The sequence below is a fragment of the Sinohyriopsis cumingii genome, chromosome 1 (assembly GCF_028554795.1).
Source record: "Sinohyriopsis cumingii isolate HCF-2022 chromosome 1, ASM2855479v2, whole genome shotgun sequence".
Lineage (NCBI taxonomy): Eukaryota > Metazoa > Mollusca > Bivalvia > Unionida > Unionidae > Sinohyriopsis > Sinohyriopsis cumingii.
The window spans coordinates 5,597,515-5,620,414 of NC_142961.1; the positions used below are offsets into that span (position 1 = coordinate 5,597,515).

Sequence of the window (22,900 nt, forward strand, 5' to 3'; positions counted from 1 at the left end):
TCACTAGTAATCACCCAACAGAGCAAATCTGGCCTGGCTACAATTGTGCGATGCACAGCTAAGGGATTGAACCTAGAATTTTGTAAAACGCCAAACGAACTTCAAGGAAGATTAATACACATAAATATAAAAAAGTGGAATATTCTTAATATATATGTTCCACCTGGGGGAACAAGCCCCAGGAAACAAATATATATATATATATATATATATATATATATATATATATATATATATATATATATATATATATATATATATATATATATATATATATATATATATATATATATATATATATATATATCATCGGAGGGGATTTTAATTGGGTATTGTGCGACCTAGATAAAAGTGAGAGACTATTGGATTCTGTTAAACAATTACATAAATTAATAAATACTCCTTTTAAAAACAAATAATTTAATAGATTTTTTTAGATACTATAATGGAAACAAACGGTAATATACACACAATTATACTCACAATAAAGGGGGCCGTTTAGGCACTTTTTATATATCAGAAGGACATGTCGATGTATTAACAAAATTCTTGATTTTAACAGAACAAATATCAGACCATAAACCAGTGATACTACAATTAACGATCATTAATACAATCAAATGGGGACAAGGACTGTGGAAGATGAACAATGCTCACGTGCTCCACGACGAGTGTGTGGACATTGTTTATCTACGCTTGAAAGAACTTACCTCTAAATGTTATGAGGATAATTGGGAAATTATTTTAAAAAAAGGGAATAAAATAAATTTCAAAATATTACAGTAAAACTAAGAAAATACAGAAACAATGGGTAAATAAGAAATATCATGAAATACAGTCAAAAATGGTCCTAAAACAGAACAAGAGGAAAAACTTCTCAAACAATGGAACAAATTAGAACAAAATACCACCCAAGGTATCCAAATAAGGGCGGGAAAATTTGGGGAAGTGTACAAAAAAGGTAGAGGACTATGCAAAAATATAGAACTAAAAAGAGGTAGGAAATAAAGAATAGAGTGTATAAAAATAGTACAACGTACAAAGACAAAAACAAGATATTTTAAAAGGAATTAAAGTGTAGCATACAGAAATGTATAAGACCCAAAAATAGACATAGACATTATAAAAAAACTACATAAGGAAAACTAATTACCAAAAAATACCAGAACAAGATAAAGAACACTGCGACAAATTTGTTACTGAAAATGAAATTCGTAAAACAATTAGCAGTTTGGATAAAGGGAAATCGCCAGGGTCAGATGGGATTACATACGACTTTTATATTAAACTTCAAAACGAATTAATTGACGTACTAGAATTGCTTAATGATAATATACTTTTTAAGGGGAAAATGACAAACGTTGAGGGAAGGGATAATTACATTTATAAATAAAGGGAAGGGAGATAGGAACGAAAATAAAAACTGGAGACCGATTACACTAATAAATACTGACCACAAAATACTAAGCAAAAGTATCATCAACAGAATAAAAACTTGCCTATATACAATAATTAATGTAAACTAAAGTTGTGGGGGAATGGGAATAAATATTTTAAATAACACACTATCGATTGGATCAATAATTGACTTTAGGGGGGAAAAGGAGTCATGTTTCTATTCGATCAAGAGAAAGCTTTGGATCTAATAGAGAAAGACTTCATCATTAAAGCACTGGAATCCTGTGGTTTCGGCATAAATATAATTAACTGAATAAAAGCCATGTACCAAAATATAACATATAAAATAACAAAAAAAGTTGCAGTAACAGAAGAATTTATGACACATCGATCAGTAAGACAACGTTGACCCTGTCAATGATACTCTATATTACAGCAATAGAATCTTTAAATATTAACATTAATAAAAATATGAACATTCTTGGAATTAAAATACCTAATTTGAAAGGGGAATTTAAAACTACGCTACATTCAGTCAGCTGCACAAACTTCACCAGAGACGATTAATCATGATAAGACAAGAATATTACTGATAGATAACTGGTGAGGTAATCACCCTGGTCGTAATCCTAACTTAATTAAAAAGAATGTAAGAGCATTAGGAATATTATATGGGAGGATGTGTGTGTGTGTGTGTGTGTGTTTTGGATTTTTAACGTAGCTTTAACAATTTTTTCAGTCATGTCGCTACGATGTCCGCAATGTGGCAGTTTATAGTGATGTATATAGCACTGGGGCATCATGCCGCAGAATGTAGCATGATGTCCCACCCAGTCACATTATCCTGACACCAAGCCGACCAGTCCTAACACTAACCTCTTAATGCTGAGCGCCAAGCGAGGCAGCTCTTAGTACCATTTGTGTAAGTCTTTGGCATGACTCGGCCGGGGATCGAACCCACGACCTTCCGCATCCGAGGCGGACGCTCTAACCACTAGGCCACCGGAGCAATATATATATGGGAGGAACTTGACTCAACTCAACTACCGTGAACTACTAACCACGATAGAAGATCAGGTTGAAATTTGGTCACACACAACACTCAATCTCAATCTGGACCGTATTCAGGGTGATAAAACCTACATGTATAGTCAACTGAACTATATTATGAATACAGTACACCTAACTGAAGCAATGATGACGGTGATAGGGTGGATGATTATAGATTTTATATGGAATAGTAAAATGGAATAATAAAATGCATTATTAAATATGTATATAAAGCACCATAGTAATTATGAATAAGGAGGATTATATTAAAGAAGTGGAAAGACAATTAAATGATGAAGAATATTACACAAAACTTTCCTATATTCCTTCTGAAGATACGAAAGAAAAAATAAGCCAATGTATTAATTTATTCTCTGTACACAACTGTTCTATATATGATGAACTAGATATCTTCCCAAATAAAATACGCACACCTCAGTTTTATATTTTACCAAAAATACATAAAGCTGTTGATAAGTCACTACCTTTAGGATATCCAGGTAGACCCATTATTTCTACATACAACTCAGTTACAAATAATATATCGCAATATATTGATCACATTTTACAACCACTAATGAAATCACTACCTTCATACGTCAAAGATACTTTTGATTTCATTACCAAATTGAAATCTTTACCGAAACTAACGGAAAATTCATTCCTTGTTACACTTGATGTGGTTTCACTCTACACGAATATACCACACAATGATGGTGTCGAAGCGTGTAAATATTATCTGGAAGATAACGAATTTACATATAAACTATCCAAAGAACATATTTGTGATTTGATAAAACTTGTGCTCGAAAATAACTTTTTTCAATTTGGTAATACAAACTATCTCCAAAAAATGGGAACAGCAATGGGTAGTCCTATGGCACCTGCTTATGCATCTTTATTTATGGGAAAATTAGAAAATGATTTTCTAAATAAATGCCTCTTAAAACCGGATGTATGGTTAAGGTTTTTAGACGATATCTTTATGATTTGGAGTTATTCATTAGAAGACCTTTATTACTTTATAGATAGTTTAAACAAATTACATCCAACAATAAAATTTACATTCAATGTCTCTAAAACTAAAGTTTCATTCTTGGACGTTGATGTCATGAAAAATGAAAATAATGAAATTACTACCATGGTTCATGTTAAAAACACGAATATTCATCAATATGTTGAATATTCTTCATGCCATCCTAAATCATGTAAAAATGGGATACCATATAGTCAAGCAAAAAGATACAGAAGACTTATTTCGGATGATGCTGTTTTTAAATCATCTTTGACAGAGTTAGGTCAGCATTTTTTAAATAGAAATTACCCTATTGACATCATTAATACTGCTTTCCAAAAGGTATCTTCTCTTACACAGCTTGAATCTTTACAATATAAAATCAAAAATAGAAATGAAGATATCATTCCTTTTGTTATTGAATATAATCCAAGTTTGCCTAATATAGGTAAGATTATCAATAAATATTGGGATTTATTAAACTTATCATGTAAAGCAAGTGTTAAATCGTTACATGAAAGCAAACCCACACTTGCTTATAAAAGGACTAAAAATCTGAAAGATTTCCTAACTAATTCCAAATTAGAAAAACCATCATATAAAATAGGATCATCAACTAAATGTAATAGACCTAGATGTTCACACTGTTCATTTATTAATGAAAATACTTCTTTCTATAGTAATAATACGAAAGAAATTTTTAATATGCGTTGTGACATTAATTGTGCAACATCAAATGTTATTTATTTGATAACGTGCAAAAAATGTGGCATCCAATATGTTGGACAAACCAGTCAACAAATATCTAAACGTATGAACCAACATAGATCAGATATAAAAAATTATATCGATCAATCATTTTCATCTCATGTTGCCGCACATTTTAACAAAAATTCCCATACATTGCAAGATTTCTCCTTCCAACCTATTGTTAAAGCTGATTCTGAAATGGAACGTCTACTAAAGGAAACCTATTGGATTCACCGTCTTAATACGGTATATCCAAAAGGTCTAAATTCAAAAACACTATATGACATTTAGTAATTTTTTATTAATTTTTAATTTTTTGTTGTTTTTTTTTTTTTTTTTTTTTTCTGAATTAAGTCCCCTGTTTACAATTAGATATGAATATTTCATATTATTTTACTGTGCAGAAAATCTTGATTGGTAAAAGTATAATCTAATAACATAAAAATATGTTTACTAGTTCTTTAAAAATGAAATTGAATTTGTAATTAATTATCAATATAACATGATTAATTATTTATAAAATACTTGATAGTAACCGTAATGCACACCATATTTGTATTACATTTTTATTAAATAAATTGAGTTCTGATAACCACTTTCAGAGCTATAAAGATTATACTAGTGTATATGTTGATTACATTTATCTTTGTATTTTTTTTTTTTTTGTGTAATTTATTTTCTTTTCTTCTAATAAGCGTGTATTATACATAATACTAATGTTACTAAAACTGTTTATCTCTATTTGTTAATAAATGGTATATATATAAAGGAGGATTAAACAAAAGGCAAATATTTTAAATAAAATAAAACACAAACAGCTTCCCCTGGGAAGATTATATATATATATAATGGCTATTTGTGCCGATTTAACGATTCTATTAAAAAACATATATGTTTACAAAGTTACCGGAACCACCAAGATGTGGTAAAAGAATAAGAGATTTAATATATACGTACAGAGACAATAATGAAATTTGGATTGGAGATAAAAGCATATATTACATACTAAACGATAAAATATTCAAATAGAAACACGAGATAGAGCTATGACAACCACATTTAAACTGGGGGAATATGTGGAATAAATGGGCAGGTATAGGATCGACCTCCATAGAAAGTAGGATGTTCCTGTACCTGCATGACAAATGGGTGACTGGAGAGTGGCCTTCAACAAGCACCTAATAAGAATTATATCACCTTGCAGACTGTGTAACAACCATACAGATTTTAAAAAATCATATTATTTTAAGATGTATCCAAACTTCTAAAGACAGGTACAGAATCACGAATATTAGAGATAAATACGGGGGAGTGGAATCTAAACAATTACTATATACTGATGACATAATAGATAAGAAAATATACTCTGAACTAACACACTTTATTAACGAAATTATGAAAACCTTTAGAAATGATATGTAGACCTTAAAATTATTTAATGTTTTTAAAATATAATATATAACCAGAAACAGACAAGACGCAATAGGTATAAACTCTCCTACAGAATTTATTCAAAGGAACTTCTCTGCATAGTGTTTGTAACTGTCATTTTGGAACTATATTCTTTTATCCAGATTATATAAACAACTATAACTATTATATACTTTTACATATACTTATTCCAAATAAAAGAAAACAATAAATTCATTTTATTTGATATACAAACTGAAACAGACACGAAGCCAGAGGTTTATCCTAAACAAGCTTCTCTGCATCGTTTATACTACTAATTTTTATATTCTCTTTCAACATAAATACTGAATACTAATAAAATAACATGCTAATAAAAACAATGAATACCTCGTAGAAACTAATACAAGCAATAACATCGATAGGTACAAAAAGAACAAAAACAGTTGGACAGGGATTGGCCTTACTGGTTAAGGAGCAAATGATGGTACGATGCCTAGGCTCCGTGACTCATGCGAAGTAGCACTGATCGTATCGGATCTCAAAGGCAAGGTCAAATTGTAGAACATCATGAAAACACGAAAATGGGGGTACATATACAATCTACTAAAACTACGAAGTATAAAATGCACAACATACACGCATTCAGCACAAAAAAAAAATATTTTCTTTTTTTCTTTTTCCTCTTGATTTTATTCTCAAACTTTTACTTTCCTCTAATAGTATACACACACACATTAGATAAGGGCTCAAAGCATGGGAATGAATGTATTGGCCTCTGTCACGGAAGCGTGTAAACAAAAGAATTGAGTCACATGCCACCGCCACATGCTAATACCGGACCTCCTATACTGAAATTAATTAAACTAAAGACAACTCTAAATGTGTGTTTATACAGCCAGTCCATACACAAAAAAATGGGTAGCATACAGTACATATAGCATACACATATAGCATACACTGGACAACATAGATCCCTGGCAAGGATCACTAAGGTAATTAAAGCTCCGAAACCAAGCAGGGTTAAGGAGCTATATAAACACTAAAGTAGGACGGTGAACAAAACCTTAATCCAAATTAATAAATCTGTCAAAATTCTAGTTGAATATACACGCACTACATATAGTATGGGGGCAACAAAACACATACAATTCAGATTTCGGCAATAGGAGGTCCTCTCTATGATGGAGTCTGAGAGGGACCACAACAATACATTTAAGGACTTGCAAACCTTCAGCTGTAGGGGTATGTGAGTTGTGTACAAGTTATAGCTATTGTACTACCACGTTTATTTTTGTATATTTTGTATGTAGCTTCGGCTTACGTCGTATAATGCAAATATTTTCTATTATTGTTTGTGACTTAGCAAGAGATTTATATTAGCAATATAAAGTTGTATTTTTAATAAACGTTTAGTACCGTATGATTCTTATCGGGCACGGGCAGGTTTACTTCTGAACCTGTCTATTGTTTTGTAATTATTGTGCCGATCATGTAATCTGTATAACTTACGCATACAAAGTCATTCCGTTTTATTCTATATGCCCGTGTCATGCATAGTACATGGTGTTAGATGTATTTTCAGCTGATCGGAGTCGACGTAGTACCAACTGTATTGCTAACCACAGAAGTTGACCATAGCAGCTGTAAAGCTGAACCATAACAGCCGTAAAGCTGAGATAACAGTGTTGCTGGTCGAGTAGCAGGTGATCTTTTTTTTTGGGGGGGGGGCACCAGACAGATGCCCCCCCCCCCACCATCCTAATTTAAATAAAATGTTTTATGTGCTTTTGTTTTCGCCCTCGATTCGTTGTATTGTATTATTTCATCGTTTTTTTTTTTTTTTGTAACGTGAATTAGGATTTGGGGTATTTTTCTCATCCCTAGTGTATCTATGGAGGTGTATCTCCGAGAGTGATTTCAATTATCCTCTCGGGTTACTTCCCCTATTATTCTGGTGACCTTGCTAGGGTCTCCTAGATCCCGTGTTTGTTATATGTTTGTGCTATATGTTATGTATGCTATAATGTGTTTTTGTTGGGATAGCGATTACATCAAATTCTTGTCGTGTTTCAGTTTTCCTATTACATTCCGTGTTTATAATACAACGGAAATTTTTTTTTTTTATTAATTTTGAATTTGGAAGATTGGTGATATTCCCCTTAATATTTTGAATCTTAGTGATTCTTATGTAATGTATTAAATCACCTTTCTTTTTATTAGATGAGACTGAGCTCCAGGAGGGGTTCACACTTTTTTTAATTTTTTGTGTGTCTCCCCCATGGAGCAGGTCTATCTTTAAATTATAATGGTTCAAAAGTCCAAATAGTGTAAGTTGGAAATGAAAAAAAATTTTGACGGAAATTTGAATACATTTAAATTCAAAATAAATTTATTTTTTTTTTTAAATTAAAAAGTATGTTAGTATAGGAGGATAGATATTTGATTTATATTTAAAACTCTTTTACTCCCTCAAGAGGTTTTCCAGACTCTTCCATGGGCCTGTTCACTTCGCGTAGCGCCATGTGACATAGACCCATGACATCATTATCCGTACTTCCCTCTTAAGGTCTACTATTTATCATAATAAATGGTTCCACATATTTTAATTGCATTAACTATGCAAGCTGATATTTTATATAACATTTGTTTATTAAATTTCCCATCTAAATATAAGAGGCATTGTGGTTTATAATTATCAGTTAAATTTATTTCATCTATTATGGTTTTTCTAATGTTAAAAGTTTCCCTACAATTTAAAATAACATGTCTTTTCGTATATGGGGCTATTTTACACAGCGGACATTTTGGCGGTACCGTGACCATATGCCGTCTCGCTGCAGCCTCTCCTGTCAACCACGCATCATGCATGTATTTGAAGGCGAGGCTTTGTATTTTCAAAGAACCTAATTGGAACCAGTGCCCCCATGCCCTTTTCCAGTTGACATATAGGTTTTCTCTTTCCACTTTACATTGTATATTTTTGGTAATGTCGTTCCGAATCCATTTATATGAGAGTTTTTCGTCCAGGTCCCAAAATTCTTTTTTATCCCTATATTTCATTAATAAATCCTTTATACTTTTAAATTTCCTAGGAGTTTCTAATAATTTCATAACTTTGTTGTTTTTATAAATTCCCACCCTGTTCCGTAAAACGAAACCAAACCAATATATATAAATTCCTTCCCACGGTAATTTCGGATCGTCATTCAGTCGTTTAAATCTATTTAAAATATTCGTAATTTTTAAAATTATGGGACTAGGTATTCCTATCCCCCCCCCCCATTCTCTTGATTTATACAGGGTTTCTTTTATAACGTAATGTAATTTAAAATCCCATATGTAGTTGATTATGATTTTATCTATATTATTGAGTATTATATTACTTATGTTTGTGGATTTCATTATATAATTAAGGTTTACGTACATGTATGTTTTGGCCACTTGGGCTCGTTCCATTAGACATAACGGCGTAAGTGCCCAGATATCAACGTTCCGTTTTATCTCGCTTTCCATGTTTTTTACAGTTATCTTTCTCTTCGTTTTTCCCAAAGCAAACCCCAAGTGCTTTAACGGTATCTTTAAATACATGGGCTGGTATGGTTGAGTGCCTACCAGGCCAGTTGCCTATCTCTAATATCTCCGTGTTGTCCTGATTTATTTTCGATCCCGACGCTTGTCCAAATTGTTCATATTCCTTTATTAGGTACTCAAAGGATTTTGGATCATCCAAAAAGTTGGTGCAATCATCTGCATGTTGTAGCATTTTTACTTCATCTGTAATATTTGGAACTTTTATCCCTTTAATTTCTTTGTTTAGTTTTATGCTGATACTTAGCATTTCGACTGCTATTACATATAACAGCATAGATAGTGGGCACCCTTGCCGCACTGATCTTTTTATGTCAAATTTCTCTGACATTGCTCCGTTATTTTGTACTCTGGATGTTATATTAGTATACAGTATTTTAGTCCATTTTCGGAAAGTTTCTCCGAAACCAAGTTTTTCTAAGACTTTCTGTATATAGTTGTGTTCAATTCTATCAAAGGCTTTTTCCTGATCAAAAAGTACCATGGCAGCTTTTTGTCCCTTGTTATGTAAATAATCTATTATTGCACTTATGTTTAAAATGTTGCTTTGTATATCCCTATTTTTTGGCCAACAAGTTTGGTTTATATTAATTATGTCCCCTATCCCCTTTTTTAGCCTATTACTTAAAACCCTACTCAATATCTTGTAGTCTGTGTTAAGGAGGGAGCTGGGCCTCCAGTTTTTCAGATCTTCTCTGTCCCCTTTTCCTTTATATATTAAGATAATTATTCCTTATTTCATTGTTTCTGACATTTCCCTATTTTTTTAAATTATATTGTTGTACAACCATTCGAGAATGGGCAACAACTCTCCACAAAATGTCATATGAAATTCTGCAGAGAGTACATCTACTCCCGGTGATTTTCCCTTATTCATGCTCTTTATACTTTCTAGAATTTCATCTTGTGTAATAAAGTCATCACAAAGTTTTCTAAAGTCATGGGTAATTTTTCCACAGGGAATTTTTTTAAAATAATCATCAACTTTACTCCCTGCTATATTTTGCGATTCATAAAGTGTGGCATAATAGTTTTTAATATGTTCCATAATTTCCCCTTTTTCTGTTATTGTTGTTGTTGTTGTTGTTGTTGTATTTATTTTCATTTTATCTAAAGTTTTATCTCCCCCCATTCTTTTCTCCTCCCTTTTATACAGCCCCTCTGCTTTTTTGTATATCCCCGTAAATTTTCCTGCCCTAATTTCCCTACCCCTACTTTCTATTTTTTTTTATCTCATCCAATCTGTTTTTTAGTTTAGTTTCCAGGTCATTTGTATTTATCGTTTGAAGTTGGTATCTAATTGCTTCCCTTTCCATTTTGAGTTTCTTACTTTTTATATTGCAGTGTTTAATGGCAATTTCTTTACATTTGACTTTTAATTTTTCCCATTCCATTATTATGTCTATATTTCCATTATTTTTAAAATTCTCTATTTCATATTTAATTTCATCTATAAATTTCCCCTCCTTTAAGATCGAATTGTTTAGCATCCACCTCCCTTGTCCCCACTTTATCCTATTTTTTATTTTTATGTTTATATTTATTAGTTTATGGTCTGATATTTTAAAATTGGTTATATTTGTTTCTCTATATATATTCTCATCATAGTTGGTACATAAGAATTTATCCAGTCTACTACCTTTATTTATTTTATAGTCATAAGTATATTGTTTCCTTAATAAATTTTGCCTTCTATATACATCCGTTAATTTATGTTTTTTGATAAAATAAGTCATCTCTGGTTTTATTCTTATGTCATTTGGAGCTAAGTTTCCCTCCCGATCTATGTTTTCACCTACCCAGTTAAAATCTCCCCCATTATTAGATTTCCCATAGTATACTTTTCCATGTATTTAGACAATTGTTCTAGAAATAATTTTTTTATGTTCTCTATTTGCCGGCATATATATATTTATTAAGTGTATTCCTTCAATTATTATATGTCATCCTACCTTTAAAAACTTTTCCTTCCTCTACTCTTTCCCAATCCAAACCCCGTTTGTTTTTAATTAAAATTGCTACACCCCCTTTTATATCTGTACCTTCATAATTACTAGTTAGTAAAATCCCATCTAAATGACTCTCAATTATAGTATTATTACCATTTTTAAACCAATTATGTGTTTCCTGGATAAAAAGAATATCATATTTCATATCCTTGGGAAATTTAATGTTTTTTTCCTTGTTTAAGCCATTTACATTGATTGACAGGAGCTGCAAGTTTGTTCCCTCCATTCCTGTCTCTTACCAGGGTGCTGCTTTTTTCCTATTTATTTAGCTGTTTAGTGTTTAGCATGGTACATTATATATTTATTGATGCGTTGACGGGGGGGCACTGGTTCCCCCACCCCCTCTGATGACATAAGTGTACTTTCGCTCTCTGTATTAGCTGTTGTTAGCGTTTCCTGTTCTGTATTGTCTGTTCCTTCCGTTGTATTTGTTTTGATTGTCTCGGTTGTTTCCTCTTTGTTACTTCGTTCCGTTTCAGTTTCCATTTTTGTCCCTGTCTCATACTCAGAGTCTGTATATTCCTCATCTTCTTCCTCTTTTTCACTCTCCTGATCTGTTTCTTCTGGTATCTCATTGCGTGTCGTTTCTAGCCCTGTATCGTTCTTTTTCTTCCTTGTTGTTGTACTTCTGTCTTGGGGGGGATATGGAGTTTTCCTTTCTTCTTTTTCGATTTCGTTTGGGAAGCGGCGTTGATGTAAGGGGTAAGTTGTATTCATCTTGCTGACTGTCTTCTAGGCTTTTGTATCTATTTGCCATTGTTATCCCTTCATCAGTTTGTAATATGGGCATCCGGCTTGTCTTGTTGGGACTTAAGAACCCTTCCCATTCTGGTGTCTTATGTCCTTCTATTTGAGTAATATCCAATTCCGGAAGATTTTTAAATGCCCTCTTTGTCTTTTTCTTCTCTGACTTGCTTTATGAGGTTTAAAATTGCTTTCATTTGTTTTTCCTCCTCTTGTTGTTTTTGTTGTTGTTGTTGTTGTTGTTGTCGCTGCGGTTGCATGTTTGGATTGGCAGATGCCCTGCTTGCATATGTCCCTGTTGAGTTTTCAGGTGGATTGCTGCCTCCTTTGCAGTCCCGTGGTCCATGTCCTTTTTGGTGGCACATTGGACATATCCTGTCGTCTTCACTCCCTCTGTACCATGTCTTGAGTTTAAACCCAAGAACATAGAAGAATATGGGGATCTTTCTTGCATCCTCCCTGCTGACATATATTAATCTGTTTCCAGATTTTATGGGAGCAAAGCCCCATATTGTAGCCATTTTATGGGTGATTATTTTTACCCCATTTTCTTCTCTATTTTCTCTATCAGTTCTTTGCTATCCACTTCCAGGGGTAATCCCATGACATGAACCTCCGTTGCACGGGGTTCAAAATTACGAATAAAGGAGGCGGTTTGTGTTATCATCGCTTTGACTCCTTTTATTTCAATTTCCTCCATGTTTAACAGCGGTATATCTCCCTTTGGATACAAAGTATGCTTGTTTATGCCGCCGTTTTGTAAGGCCTCCACTTTTCCAATATCCACCCCCATTGTGTGTAACGCCATTTGGACCTCACTCTGACTTGGTGGTGTGACCGCTCCCTCGAAGTCCAAGGTTTGGCAGCCATCGGGGTGGTTCACTACCATCCTTGTGTCTTCCACAATTGTTCGGAAATATTTCTTTATCTTGGACCCCCCCCCCCCCCGGTCCCCGGTCCCCGGTCCTACTTGCATGTTCTCTGCTTCCACTGTATTCATTTCGTCTTTCATCAGGATACAACACAATTCTACAGGTCTCACTCTAATATTATCTAATTATTTTTTCACCTATTGGGTCACTTTTTCTCTATATTAAGGCGGACAATATACTCTAATTTTTTGTATTTTTGTTTTTGTTGTTTACTATCACACTGGATAATATTAAATATTACTCTATACTAGTACAGGATTTTATGACGACCATATATAACCTTGTCAGGTATATATGCTGAATAACACCCACTCCGTGTTACTGCACGCTAATCCCAGCCGGGATTATTTGCCTGCAGCAAGATAGATTGAGTTAATGTGTTATTAATGAATATTATTCTATTCTAATAAATGTTAGTATCAATTATACAACCTTTTTCACCTCCGTATCAATACTTCCCTCCGTGCTTTGTCCTTGCCATTTTCGGACGATAAAACAACGGACTGTACTTCTCAAGAAGGAGTATAAGAATAAGAGTAGGGCGTTGCTGACCGATTGGTGGGCACTAATTGTTTGATTGACCAAGGAATTGAATGGTGGTCGGTGACTAACAAGAATACTTTCTGCTTGACTGACCAGTGTAACTGGTAGCCAAGTTTGCTGGTGTTTAACTCCATACACTTTATCTTTTCGCCGTGGGCTAATGGGGGGGGGGGTATAAATATCCAGTGTGTGGGGATTGTAAAGATATTTGGTACATCTGTCCCTTTGTTTTCATCATTTTACTATTTGAGTAAAATACCTCATTTTTTCACTATTTCAGTAAATACATTTTCTATACAAGTAAAGTACATTTTTTACTATTTGAGTAAAACACATCATTCTTTCCGTCCTGTGAAATCACTGTGAATCATTCACCTTTGTCCTTGTACTGTGTGAGATCGTTTATTTGTTGTTGTTGTTGTTGTTGTTATAGGGTTTAACGCCATTTTCAGCACACGATACATGGCGGCCAGTATTAATGGTGGAGGAAGAACCTGGGAAAACCCCAGCAAGAACCACCGACCCACGAGAAGCTACTGGCAAGCTTTCTCACATATCCACATTAGCCGAATTCGAGACTCGAACCCACGCAGACAGAGGTGAGATGGCAGTGATCCGTAACGGAGAGAGCTTTAGACCACTCGGCCACTCGGGGCCCCTCGTTTATTTGTATTTTCATTTGTTGCATTATTAGGTTCGTGGGGATTATGTTAATTTGTCCAATATTTGGATCTTATACACGCACATATTAATCAGAATTCTTTTCCCATTCAAGTCATTAATCATTAAACATTGTATTTGTATCACCATCAAAAGTGTTCTGTTGTAAATCCGAAATCAAACCCGGTTATCTTGTTTCAACATATTTGTATCTTAGACTCTGTTGCACCTGACCTCTCCAAAGCTGATGTAAGTGCATTCCAGCTAGAGTAACTCAATCATATCAATTATGTTTGACAAGATTTTCACGCTCTGGCAATTTTTTTATGTTCTTTCGCTACACCCTCAATACCTTGGAACTACACTCACAACAATTTGTATATTTCGATGAATTAACTCAACCGTACCAAAACCGTCGATGTGATCAAATTCTACAACCTTAGTTGTTTTTATATTTTTTTAGCTTTCTGTTTGTTACATATACAATATACTGTACATTATGTCACGAAAACTAATTAAACTTTGTATGTGGTTACATGTCAGAGAACATAATACGACTATTTAAGAGCTAGAGGTTAGACTTAGCTTTCACATTTACATTACACACTCGACATATGGGGCCGTCCTTTTAGTACGTATGCATGGAGGGGGGGAGGGGGTTAACCCAAATGTATACGCTTGCGTATTGGAGGGGGGGTCTACTGATAATGTACGTATGCATAGGAAACGGGGGTTGGTGAAACCTCTATAATAATTTGTCTGATACGTAACCTTTTCGACTGGGTTCAGTCGGCGTTTGAATTTTAGCGAATAATAGACAAGTTTATAAGTTGCGCATCTTATTTCTTTGATGCAGCCAGACATTCAACGTCGGTGGACTATCTGTTTTATTAAACACATTAATATTATTAATCCTTGATCGTTTCTGCGTGAACAAAATAATGGCCGTTCTAATGAACTGGGGGAGGTACGTCAAGCGTACATACGCGGGTGTGTGTGTAAAAAAAGTAAGCATGTGTACAGGGAAGGGGGGAGGGGTCAAGCTTTGCCAGATTTTTGCGTACGTACTGAATGGATGGCCCCTATCTACCCCTATTTTACGTAACTTTACAGTGGTGTCTAAGTGGTTAGCGCTCCGCACTCACAACCGAAAAGGTGCGGGTTTGAATCCTACCATCAAACGTGCCTGGATCAGCAATAGGCAAGGCACATCACTCAAATTGCCTCGACACTAAATAACCTACTTGTGCTGCTGTACCGTAAAGCAGCAACAAACCAAAACGCAAATTCGAAAGTATTATACATGTGGGTGCATCCTAGTGAAGACAACTCAACATTCCAACATATGGTCTTGTCGTTTGTTCGTTGCTTCCTCATTATCACAGACCTTAACTTATACAAATTCCATTGTGGATACATATACGAGTGAGTAATCCTATCATGTGAAGACCAGGTCATTGTGGTCTAATTTTCATATGTATGTTTTGTCAGCTATCAATTTGTTACACTTTCAATATCGTGAACCATACTTTACCCCCATTCATGAAAATTGGCAAGAAAGTAACTGAACCAAATAAAAATACACCTAACGTTCACGTGAGAGTTTGCACTTTTAGTTAGCATTTCTTTCACTCATAAGTATAATGGAACCTATCTACCTATTAATTTAAATTGGTATGTGGATGTATTTCAAGGAAAGTAACTTAACCATACCATAAATAGGTCACTTTGACCTAAATTGTAGACTTGAGGGATGCTGGTTTTAACATATACCAGACTGTATATTTTCGAATACTCGTATGAGCTACTGTTGGCTAATTGATTCGTGTATACAAGTAATCACCTGCTTATAATTAATATTGATGTTAAATAAATAAATACATTTTATTACCTTTCAGAATATGTCAACCCAAGAAATTAGCATGCACTCGCCATTCATTCAGTGCTGTTACATCATCACGACAAAGCATATCAACATCTCGATACATGGTAGTGGTTACCTTCTAAACATTAGCAAATATGATGCTAATTAAATTCTTTGACAAAATATTCCAAACCAGTGGGAATAAACCAGGGTTTACATTTTTCCTCGATATATCCCGTCAGATATTTAGTTACAATTGACTGACTTGGAGCGAAAAAGATCGCTTACTCCTGCAGTGGATTAAAATCATCTTTCTAAGTTACCTCATTTACTAATTTATAGTATTTTGAGGTCCCTCATACTCGTATGAACTTTCATGAAATAGTTTAAAGCCTGTTTTATAGTATCCTTGTTTCTATGTTTTACCACATACTTGAAGGTGAGTCTTTTGAAAGATATCAAAAGAAGTATAATCATAGGAAAATGTACCCAACCATTACCCGAACAGCCTAATATCCGATTCTGAATACCCCAAATGCTTACTCCCCCGCCCCCATTTTTGATGAAAGTCCCTTTCATGTGAAGTATTTGTGAAACAAGTCCGAAAAGGTGGACCTCGATTGATACTTTGATGTAATGGTTACTTTTTCTCTCCGTCTGATATTTGCACTGTTACGGTATCAGTCTCTTGCAAAAAATTTCCACGGTGTTTATATTAGCATAAAATACTCTCAAGTTATTTTTTTTCTTCTCACTTTGGTGTTCTCTCTGCCCAAGTTTTTATTCGTTTCACCTGACATGATGAGCTCTATATTATTTGTATTTCCGGTGCATGCAGCCAATCTTTGCTCGAGTATATACATGAAATAAATACATAAAGTACGCTCGGCTATGACTGGAATACTAAAATAATGGGCGTAAAATAAAGCACAACCATAGAAATCGCCATTTCACCATTTTCCCAGCGCGGTCAATTACCTAGCGAAATATCAAATTTTTTACAACGCTGTTCGTAAATTGAAATAAAATATCCAATAAGCCTTGAAAATACTCTTGACAGGTATGGGGTTATCTTTCAGTGCTTTTGACAGAAAGTTATAAATGTACAGTAAGGAAAAGGATTGATGAAATACGGAATTTAAATTCTTGCACAACCGAGTCGCATTGTCCAGAATTATAAAAACAACGACGCATTTTTGCCACAAATATAAGATGTTTCTGAGATCATGTTGACCGTAATGGTCCATCTATTATAATATTTCTTAAAACTGTCAACCTTAAAAACAGAAAATGGGTACAATTTATATTTGACGGTGATTTAACCACGTCCTCGGAATGTCTTCCGAACTTAATTTGAGCCAGTAGTCATTTTAGCCGCAATGTATATGATATCCCCTGTGTTGAAATGCTGTTGCCTGTACCGAACTATTACCACAACAAACAAACCCGATACGTTCAAGGTAGTTAACACTCATTTCTGTAAATTCAGGGGAGTGGAGTCCTTTCTTCAATTAAATTTGTCAACATCAATCACAGTAATATGACTGCGTCTTATTAAATATCAGCAATCGATGGTTTGGGCTTTATTGTACCTGTTCTCGAAAAGCTTCGGCCTGCTTTTCAAAGCCTAAATCCCTGAAGAACCGTACAACATCATCAACTGTCCAGTCAGAAGCGTCCAGATAAGGCCTGCTCAAATGTCTCGGAAATTTAGGTCGAGTAACAAAACTGTCATTCTGAAGTCTTCTGGAGGAAAACGAAAAACGTTTTGTAATTCAAAAAAAAGCAAGTTTGAAGGTTATAACATAGGTTGGTAACATATAATTGCAGCTTAAATTGAATTATATGGTATAAAGATTTTATTTCAAACGGTAAAAAATGAACACATTAATATACAGGTAATGAAGACATTTGGGCAGCGGGTAATCTAAGTTGGTTACAGTTTCCTTTTAAATGAATGCTTAACCACGCGTGATTATTTTGTAATAACGAAATAAATTTCTAGCGATATTGAGATTTACATAATAAAATTAATATTCTACTTTCTATCACTTCTGTATGACTTGATATTACGTGAATATATCAGAATAGGGCAACTATATCATGTATTTTGCAGCAACGTGATTTCAAAGAGGTATGCATACCAGGATAAGCCGTAGTAGCTACATTCAATTTCAAACATCGTTTATTCCTGGAAGATGTTAAATGGATTAAAAGGCGTTGTTGTGGTGTTTTTATCCGAATTTGAGTTTTTGCTATAAGAAGCATGACAAGGTATAGAATAATAATTAAAAACAAGAGTCCCTAGAAAGGACTGACCAAAAAATTTCCCATGAATTCAAGATACGAGCATTTCTTTCTTTCAACTGCTGAGTGTTAAAACCATCTGTTATGTTTGATCGATACGATTTTTAAATTAGAACATACAGAGAACCGAATACAAATTTTATTTAGCAGCAAACTGTTAAATATATTATGTAGCTGCAGACATGAGGTTGAAAACATGTCCTACCACAGAGAATAAGACACATCATTTTTTGAGTGTTAAATATACTGTTGAATTCATTTAGCATATAAGATGCAAAGACCAAATCAAAATTAATTATTTTTAATCTTAGAATATACTCATAATTACTTATACACAATTAGCTATTTTCTGACCTTTTCTGTTGCGCAAAGTATACAATAAGTAACACTGCAGTTCAAGTTGTTTTTGAATTTGCAGACATAATGGCTTTAATGTTCCCATATTCGGTCTTGTATAATAATATCGTTATAAAATAGACAAAAAGCAAAATAAATTATATTTATTTTCGACAGCTCTTATACTGCTTCTATCATATAGCCGCTAGCTTCGTGCTTCTCCCTCATAACGACCATTTTATATTTAAGTTGTACGATGCCGTTCTAAACCTACTTAATGCAATCTTAAAACGAACTTCATGTATGATAACAGCCATGTATTCTTCAAACGAGCTTCATGTATAACATCCAGGTATTCTTCAAAAGAACTTCATGTGTCATATACAAACATTCTTCAAACAGAGCTTCATTTATTATATTCAAGCATTCTTCAAACAAGCTTTATGTATAACATCCAAGTATCCTTCAAAGAACTTTATGTACCAAATACAAGTATTCTTCAAAGAACTTTATGTATCATATACAAGTATTCTAGCAGCAGAGAGGGTGAACAGACCATAGAATTCCGACAAAATAAATAAAACAAACAAATAAATCATCTCGTAGAAAGGTCCAGATTTTACAAATGAACTTTCCTTGAGATGTTTATTTTTGCAATGACCGATTGTACTAATAAAACCTCAGTTCGAAATAGTAGCTGAAAAAATAAAGTACTCTACGTGTTTATTTATTTCTTGTTTATTTTTTTGACGACCAACGTTGGTAGGTACCCTCTCTGCTGCTCCGTAGTTGATGTTGCAAGTAGATATAAAGAAGCAGAGCCGCTATCGGCGAAAACATCATCTGAAGTAGCTGATTCGTTTGAACGAATTTATCAACGAGGACTTGGACCACAAGGTGGTCTACGATGGCCGCAGCTACTACAGGTTGATCCTGGTAAGGAATTTCTTGGTCCAGTATCATCGCTGATGAAACAACATAATACCAAAATACGACGAGGTCATACTGCAATTCACCGTGATCAAGCAATTGTTGAGCGATTTAATCGAACACTTGCTGAACGGTTATTTGGATATCAATACGCGAGGGAATTTATTCAGGATAAGAGATCTCGTGAATGGGTTGCAAGATTACCAATCGTGATAGCTGCATTAAATAATGAAATCACACGAACAACCAACATGAAACCCATTAGCGCGGTCACAAAAAAAAATATACCAACACAACGGAAAGATGCTGGAAAACAAAAAATATTAGGTGATGTCACAGTCAGATATTTATATGAGCCTGGTGAACTTGAAGGTGGTAAAGCGAGAGCGACTGATCCTATTTGGAGTGTTACCACACACAAAATATCTACCGTGACAAGATCCACTGGAAGAAATGTAGGCGTTTCCAGACCTGCAATCTACAGATTAGATTCTGCTGCTCCTCAACGTGGATTTACACGTGAACAACTACAAATAATTCCCGCGGATACACAACTACCGCCGCGATCACTCCGGTGATTTCGATCACTTAACTAGCACTAGCGCCTCTACGTCGATTACACTCAAGACAGGTTAACATGGTATTTTCTCGTGTATGACCGCGACTATTATCTTTTCTATCTACGGTAAATTGTCTTGAATCATTACTCGAATACCGCCATAACATTATACAATTACAACTTGCGCAATGATTGTTCTGCTGCTGTTTTAACTCAATAATAAATTCAACATCAAGATCAAAGTCACGTTTATTTTTTTTGTCAGATTGTTTGTATCCGATTAATTTTTTTCTTATTATATCATCATCGATGATGTTAAATTTATCAACGATTTCAGGAATTATAATTCTACGTAATTGAGATATATTTCTGACCCTCGATACCGCTAAATAAACTAAATTTGACCACTCAATGCGATCGTCTATAATCCAGACTCGTGTATCAGAAATAGTTAATCCCTGAGACGAGTGGATCGTCATAGCGTATCCTAACACCCATGGAGATTTGTCAGCGCGTAATGCATCTTCGACCACACTGATATCAACGGCGACAATATCATTTAATACGAGATTCTGTTTCCTTGACTCTGTCTGTCCTGGAATATCAACATTAATATTCTGTTTTCGTGTATCTGATGGTCTATAACATAACGGAACGGGTAGTTCTGAATATTGTTCTTTATGTAGTTGAAATAACTGCTGTTGTAAAGCGTCTCTGATTATTTTTCTACTTGCTACGATCAAATCGGTGGGTCTCCATGAGTTCAAAAAATCACTCATTGATGTCTCTGAGATCACTCCACGTATTATTTCGCACTGAATTTTGTTTGATTGTAATCTGATTAATTTTTTAAACTCTTTCAAATTTGCATCAAGAGCTCTATGATCATCATCTATTTCTTCGTAATAATCAACGAAATTTTTTAACCAGTCATGTGGAGATGGTCCAACAAAAGGCGGAGGTTGACCATGATCGCCACACATTATTATGGCGGTATTTTTCGTCAACAACCAATCAAGAAACGTTTTTAATGTATCCAATGAGACCGTGCATATCTCATCCCAAATAATTATTTTAGGTATATATTTTTCCCCCATCCGTTGAGGAGTCCATGTATCCCCGCGCCATCGGAAGAAACTATGATACGTGCACGATTGTACTTGCCGCTGTTTCATCTCACGTGCGAGTCTATGTGTGGGTGTCAGCACAATTATATCTGAATTTCTAAAAACATTAATCGTTCGAGTTGTTTTGCCGCATCCACCAGGTCCATTGAGATATACTGTCTTATATCTGGTTATTGGATCACTCAACGATGGTGCTTTCGACATTTCTGATATTTTATTACCCTCACGATAAACATCTCTCACTGGAACATCTGCTGATTCTGTATAATTGTGTAATAGTTCCTTTTTTATTCTCCACGAACCCCATCGTTCATCATTACTTGTAAATTTCATAACAGATTCTAAATATTTACTTGAAATATAAAACGAATCTGTTGCGACTCTGACTGCGGTCTCAGGAAATCTATTAATCATCGATAATAAATTTATAGAAACATAAGCCAACATGGAAGATCTTAGATGAGTATATTGCGGGGATACGTCATTTATGTAACTAACGATCGTACCCAATTTTGTTCCGTCGGATAAATAAACACTCTCTCGATTTACAAATGTATTTTTCGCCGTTGTATCAGCGATTATAAAATCGTACTCGGCATCATCTAGAATTAATCGTGCGTGATGTCTTTTATAATCATATGCACCACCTTGAGTAAATTTACCTATAATTTTTCTACCGAGATCTTTTGCGGTTTTGAGTTTAATCTCGAGAATTTTAGGAATATCATCTTCGGAAACTTCAGGATATTTTTCCTTAAACTCGCTGATAACTTCAGAATCTGACATGGGCAACCAAACTTTGGTCTGTGCATGATATGATATAATTGCCTCACTGACCACCAACGATGTCAGTATCATACAATCTAGCATATATCGCAACAAAACTATAGGTGCCCAACGTTTTTCACAAAAATGTCTGCCAAACCAAACATAACAAATCTTGTGAAGATTTTCGTTAAACTCGAACGACTCAATACAGGCGAATCCAGTCAGATCAAAATCAGGTAATGGTCCATTAATTGCCACTCGCGTCATCTCGTTTGTAGGGTGACCAAATCTTTCAAAGTACGTAGAACAATCTCCGTATCCCAGAAAACTTCCTGGATAACATGCAACCATATCAACCGAAATAACATCATTGTAATTGTATTTGGTATTCCATAATCCGCCATGTCCATATTCGACGCAACTTGCGCGTACGTCCTCGAGTAAATCAAATCGTGTTGGTTTCCATGAATTTCGTTCTCTGGCGAAATGAGCCGCAACAGATGGAACGGTAAAACAATTAGTTAGTAATTTGTCAGTATTTTCCGCGTGCTTGCACTGTAAAAACGTCGCAAGATTTTTCATCTCGTCATGGAGGGATTCTGTGCGATATATTTCACCGTTCGGTTTGACAAACTGATCAAATTCACCCTCCTCATTACTTTTGAATAACCATACCGATACAGGATCGGTTTTACTTATTTCGTTGATAAAATCAAACATACTCATATCTGCCACAGAATTATCTGCCCCAGAATTATCTGCCACAGAATTATCTGGGGAGTAAAATCTAACAGTTCGATCACGTGGAAATATTGTTACCGCGTTAGTCCATGCGTGCGCGTTATGATCGATAATATTTATTGGAGCTCCCTTCGATTTATATTTCGACTGGTACAGTACTTCTCCC

The 22,900-nt window shown here is 34.5% G+C and overlaps 1 protein-coding gene across 2 annotated transcripts in view; it reads right to left on the minus strand.

Annotated features, from left to right (window-relative positions):
• Positions 1 to 22,900, minus strand: part of LOC149806352 (histone acetyltransferase KAT6A-like) — an 84,693-nt gene that overhangs the window by 6,827 nt on the left and 54,966 nt on the right. The window contains exon 7 of one of the 2 annotated variants that reach the window (XM_089951905.1): positions 17,559 to 17,709. In XM_089951905.1, coding sequence (XP_089808031.1) covers positions 17,559 to 17,709 — 151 coding nt within the window. Of the gene's footprint in view, positions 1 to 17,558; positions 17,713 to 22,900 lie in introns of both variants that reach the window. The other variant, XM_089951895.1, reaches the window with a different exon arrangement.